The following is a 5,873-nucleotide window of genomic DNA, read 5'->3' as shown; positions in this document are numbered from 1 at the left end:
ATTAATATAATGTGTCTTAAAATTTCTCAGTTTTAGTTTCTAATATGGTAAATATTGAGAGATATGACCCACATAAATAAATCTCCTTGGGGGGTCTTCAATTTTTAAAAGTTATGAGGTTTGTCTTGAGATCAAAATATTTCAGAACTACTGATCTAAAAAATTCTGTTAAAAAAGAGAAATAAAACTAAAATAGAAGTGGTAGAATTTGAGTTTTGGAGGAGGGGGCGGGCCCTTGTTTAATTATCTATAAAACAGATTAAGGAAAATAACTTAATGCTTACAAGCAAGGGCTCTAAATCAAGACTATTTTTGTCTATGTCCTGGCTCTACAACTTATTAGCTGCTTACTTTCCCTATTCCTCAATTTCCTTATCTGTGAAATGTAGGTAATAAGTTCACTTCTTTATGGTAGGATTAAAAGAGTTAATCCATTTTATATAGGCCTAAATATTAGTGGTAGGTATGGGGGAGAATGACATTAAATGGCCAAAGAGATCTGATAGCTATAAAATTTGTCTTCATTAATAATATTACTAATGTTTATATACTAGTGCTTCAAGTTGATGCCATTTTTCTCTGTCAATCCGTTGTCTTTCAAGTCTTTCCATTTCTTCTTTTTCATGTTTCACACGGGCTTCCTCTAAAGAACCAAAAAAATTACTTTCTCAGAGACTAAATCAATCTAATTTTAAGCCCTTAAAGTTACTTAAAATATTTTCAAGATATAATGGTGGTAAAATATTTTTAGAACTTACAGCCTATATTATGTGGCAGAAATAAGACAAATGCTGGACTTCTTTCAAAAAAGTAACATGACTCAAACTTTCTGGCCAAAAAAATAGGCCCATGATGATATTTCTCTTCCCAAAAAAGTTTATAGCAATCTAATAATAATTTTAACCAATAAAAAAATGACAGAACTATCATGAGTAATTAAGGAGAGGTAAAATCTTCAGATTTCCCGAAGTTTCTGACATCTACATCATCAGAAGCAATTACCATTTTTTTCTAAGTTTATTTACTTATTTTCAGAGAGAAAGAGTATGCACCCATGTAAGCAGGGGAGGGGCAGAGAGAGAGAGAGATAGAGAGAGAATCCTAAGTAGGTTCTGTCCTGTCAGCTCAGACCTTAATCTTCTCTTGCTTTCACTATTAAAAGAAAAATATGAAAGACATCTTGAAAAATATGAGTTTACTCCAATATAATAAAACTTTCTCCAAATTCTAGATCCTGATACTATATTCTTATCACGGGCCACCTGAAAGGGATTTAATAATGATTATATATAAAAAATCAACATGGAACCTGAGGACAGACTTTAAAACCTGAATTTGAATCCACACATGTTCTTTAAAAAAAAAAAAAGTTTATTTATTTATTTATTTAGAGCACAAGCAGTGGACAGGCAGAGAGATGGGGAGAGAGAGAATCCGAAGCAGGCTCCACCCTGTATGTGGAGCCCGATGTGGGGCTCCATCTCACAACTGTGAGATCACAACTTGAGCAGACATCAAGAGTCAGATACTTAACCGACTGAGCTACTCAGGCACTCCCACACATGTTCTTAATGCTAAAAGCTACAATCACTTGAAATATTCAGGTTTTTGAAATCTTTTTGTTACTTTGAATAACAGATATTTTTATTAATTCTTAATTGATTTTTTTTTACAAATGAAAATCCTCTTTAAATTTGGCAAATATATACTATTAAACTATAATAATTTAGGCTGCTCTGTGTATTTCTTGCTAGCGTCTATTTCCCATATTTAATGAATTTAAGTTTCAGAATCCTTACTGTAGAATTAGCACCAAAGCCCCTAATTTCATCAGTTAAGTATAAACACTTCAAGATAGGGTTGCCAGAGTCAGCAAATAAACATACAGGATGCTCAGTTGAACTTGAATTTTAGATAAACAAATAGACTTTTTTGGGGGGGAGGGGGATTAAGTATATTTCATATAGTATATTGCATGGGGCAGATTACCCCAAATCATCCATTGTTTATCTGAAATTCAAACTTAACTGGGCCTTCTATGCTTTTTTAAATGTTTATTTATTTACTTTGAGAGAGCATGCACACGAGCTGGGGAAGGGCAGAGAGAGAGGGAGGGAATCTGAAGCAGGCTCCGCACTGTCAGCGCAGAGCCCTCTGGGGGTCTCAATCTCATGGCTCTGAGATGATGACCTGAGCCGAAATGAAGAGTTGGATGTTTAACAAGCTGAGCCTCCCAGGCGCCCCTCCCTGGGAATTCTGTATTTTATCTGGCGACTTCACTTCCAAGATATATCTCAAAGTGATTGGTGTATACTAACACAACTTTCTGGGTGCCCTTTAAATAGCAGATATCTATTTAAAAAACAGATGAAATTTGAAAAACTGAAGAATTTTGAAAATTCTTTTTAAAAGTATTGATGAGAATATAGAAATACCAACCTATTGTTAAAGTCCCTGTGTACGAAAATAGTATCACTATGTATTTTGTACCTTCCTCCTTTTGCCGCCTCTCCTCCTCCTCCTGTAGCTGCTTTAGTCGTTCAGCTTTGGTGATTTTCTTCATCTTCCTGGCAGACTTAAATGTCACAACATAAAGAAAGGCTGTTAACGTACACATCTTTTAAATACGTAAAATACATATCTCTTACATAGTGATTATGAAAAACACTTTTACTTCTATGAATCCAGTCTTTCACTCCTTCAAATAAAGGAAACCTATCCTGTACAAAGCCTTGACTCAATGCATTGAGGACAAAGTATGGAAACAAGTAAGAAAAATAAGTACATAAGTTATTAAAAGGCAACAGTGACAGTGACAATTTAATCACTATACAATTAATTAATAGTATACAATTTAAATAAGTTTCTTATTCCGAGTTTCCACATCTTTAAAATGATGCTAAAGAAGACCTCATTTTATTGTTGTAAGGATTAAAATAAAATGTATGTTAAAAAAAAGTTTTAATACTACATGTCTATAATTATTAAAAATATTTTTATGACTACGATACAGAGATAGCAATTTTGTAAGTTTGGAGGAAGGACAGATTATTTTCAACAATGGGAATGAAGTGAAATTGTTATAGAGCACGTAATATTTAAGTTTGTGCCCAAGAGATGTTAACATGCAAATATGCGGAGAAGGTATTTCAAGAAGAGGGAAATGCAGGCAATAAATAAGATATGGAGATGGGATAGCACTGGAAAGGCCAGCAAGTTCACGGGCCCTGGGGAGATTCCAAGGAAAGGTGATAGAAATGAGAATGAAAAAGAAGGTTGGAGCCTCTGCTATAGAGGTTGGACATTATTCTAAAAGAGCTGGAAAACTAAAAGTTTTGAGAAGGGCTGTGGCTATGAAGAATACAATTTTGAAAACTAACCTTGCATTAGGAAAAAAAAATGATTATAAAGACGAGATACCATTGGAGTGACTATTAACAGTAGTTACTAAAACTAAAGTCATGACTGTAAATATTGATAGAATGGGTCCAATAAATATCATACAAACTAATTCGACAATAATTAAAACTGGAGACGAAGAGAGGAATGAGTTAGAGAAGAGTAAAAAAAAAAAAAAAACCCTGTAGTCTAGAACACGTAAATTTTAAAGAAACACTGTTGAAAGAAGTTTGAATATAATGACTATGAAGCGCTAGGAGAGCATCCAGGCAGTGTTTGCAGACACTGAACCTGAGGAACTGAGGTTTAGCAAAGAGATCAGGGCTACAGAATATAAATCGGAGAGCTGTCTTGGTGGTAACCACCTCCCCTCCATTTTCCCTAAAGGAAAGTATAGAAAGAAAAGAGGACTATCTAAATTTAGCAATCATTAGAGCGGTTAATCCTTGGAATATACAGACTTTTAGATGATCGTCATCTCTTTTTGGCGCACCTACTGCAGAATGCTCCACTGGAATCTCCAATCCATTAGCCCTACTGCTTCTTCATTGTTTATCAACCCCCTCATACCTTCACTTCTTTAACTCGGTTAGATTTCAGAGCTCATCCCCACAACCGCTAGTTTATATATTTCCACTTCCCCTATTTCTCTGTCCCTCTGAGAAGCTCAGCAACAAATTCCTCGTTCTAGTTCAGCTCAGTTCTACATTTATTCTGCATTAGCAATATAAGCAGTTGAACCTTGCCAGAGAAAAACACATGAGCACAAATTTATTAACACAAATTTTAAACAGATTTGGCACTGTCCGGTATTCCTCCTATTTCGTTCTCCTCACTCTTCAACCCTCCAGAATCCTCTCCTCTTTCCTGTTCTTGGCTACTGACTTTCTCTCGCATATCATCAGAAACTCTAGAATAACCTCGGTTCCACACCCAAATCTTTGTACCTATTTATATCTTTGTCTGCCTTCCCTCCCATTCTGGTGTATGATATAACGTAATATACTTCTGCTATTTAAGGCTGAACCTGCCACCCCTACACTGGATCTTGTCCTTTATTGCCTACTTAATAAGTCCTGGCTTCTGTAATTAATACCTCCAGTTATTCATAAAGTTCTCTCTCTCTTGATTTCACATCCCTCTTCATTTTCTGCTTGAATTCTGTTTGTTACCCTTTATATCAAACCACCTAAAAAGACCTGCCTACTGCTTCCACTTTCCCATTTCCTGCATGGACCACTCCAATCGGGCTTTCATTTCTATTGCTCTATTCAAACCTCTCATCAAGGAACCACGATTGCCATGTTTCCAATGCCAATGGTCAATTTGCAGCCCTCATTTTACGCATCTGTCATCATCATTGACCAAGTCTTTTTCCTCCTTCTAGAATTATTTTATTAGGCTTTTAGGTTAGAACTGTCTGATTTTGCTTCTTCTCTCACAGGTCCCTCCTCTGCAGACTTCTTCTCTGGCTTCTCCTTCACCTTCTGCTGTAACTGACCAGTAACTTTTAAAATCATTTGCTAATATATTTCCTTAACATTTTTTGAAAAACCAACTACCCCCCTTCACACATTTTTAATCTGGCATCGAAAACTTTTTATCATAAGCTTAAATAGCTACAAATGTTGTACTTTCCAGTATAAAATAAATCTTTTATATCTTTCTAAAATACATTTACCACTATATAAAAATATATCCAATGGAATCTGTGTATCATAGTGACTTATAGCCAATATCATATATTTTTTAAAAAAATGAACAAATTTCTTTAATAAAAATGTTAATCCTTTTCCTATTTGACCTCATATTCCACTCGACTTCTCTCACAGAACCGTACCCTAATGTAATATACTTGAAAACCCTTTCTTACATTTATCTGTTACAAAAATATGTATAAAAATTTAAAATATTTATTTCCTTGTCTCTTAAGTTCCTGAGTAATAAAAATTTTGTTCCGGATTTAATCTTATAACTATTTTCAGTATACAAATGAACCAAGCAAGATATTATATTACAAATTTTGATAAGTAAACTTGAAACATAAAATTTTACTAAATATGCACCTTTCTATGAATACTTGGGTTTTCTCTTTTTCCTGATTCATTAGCTATTGCCGAATGACACAAGGCTTCAAATGGATTCTAATTTTTACAAATAAAAGAAATTAGAACTCTGATTTATATTTAAAAACCAGNTGTCTGTGCCCCCCCCCCCCCATGCTCATGCTCTGTCTCTCAATAATAAAAAAAACATTTAAAAATTAAATAAATAAGACAGTGGAAACAGGTTTGCTACAGCTCTCTCATGCAGTTCTTTGCATCCTTCACATATCATATACCAAAAATTACATTGATTTACCAAAAAAGAGCCCCCAGAGATAATCACTGACATTTGTTAAGATTGTCTTTTCCTTTTTTTGACTTTTTAAAAAATTTGTTCATTTATTTTGAGAGAAGGAATGTGTACCTGAG

The 5,873-nt window shown here is 34.3% G+C and overlaps 1 protein-coding gene across 3 annotated transcripts in view; it reads right to left on the bottom strand.

Annotated features, from left to right (window-relative positions):
• Window positions 1-5,873, bottom strand: part of DNAI7 (dynein axonemal intermediate chain 7) — a 58,650-nt gene that overhangs the window by 37,548 nt on the left and 15,229 nt on the right. For all 3 annotated transcript variants that reach the window (XM_077774486.1, XM_077774487.1, XM_077774488.1), the window contains exons 3-4: window positions 2,491-2,575; window positions 552-643 (exon numbers count right to left, since the gene is read on the bottom strand). In XM_077774486.1, coding sequence (XP_077630612.1) covers window positions 552-643; window positions 2,491-2,575 — 177 coding nt within the window. The remainder of the gene's footprint in view (window positions 1-551; window positions 644-2,490; window positions 2,576-5,873) is intronic.

The sequence above is a fragment of the Crocuta crocuta genome, unplaced genomic scaffold (assembly GCF_008692635.1).
Source record: "Crocuta crocuta isolate KB4526 unplaced genomic scaffold, BGI_CrCroc_1.0 scaffold176, whole genome shotgun sequence".
NCBI lineage: Eukaryota > Metazoa > Chordata > Mammalia > Carnivora > Hyaenidae > Crocuta > Crocuta crocuta.
The sequence above is the reverse complement of the archived record's forward strand: the minus strand, read 5'-3'. Positions and strand labels throughout refer to the sequence as shown.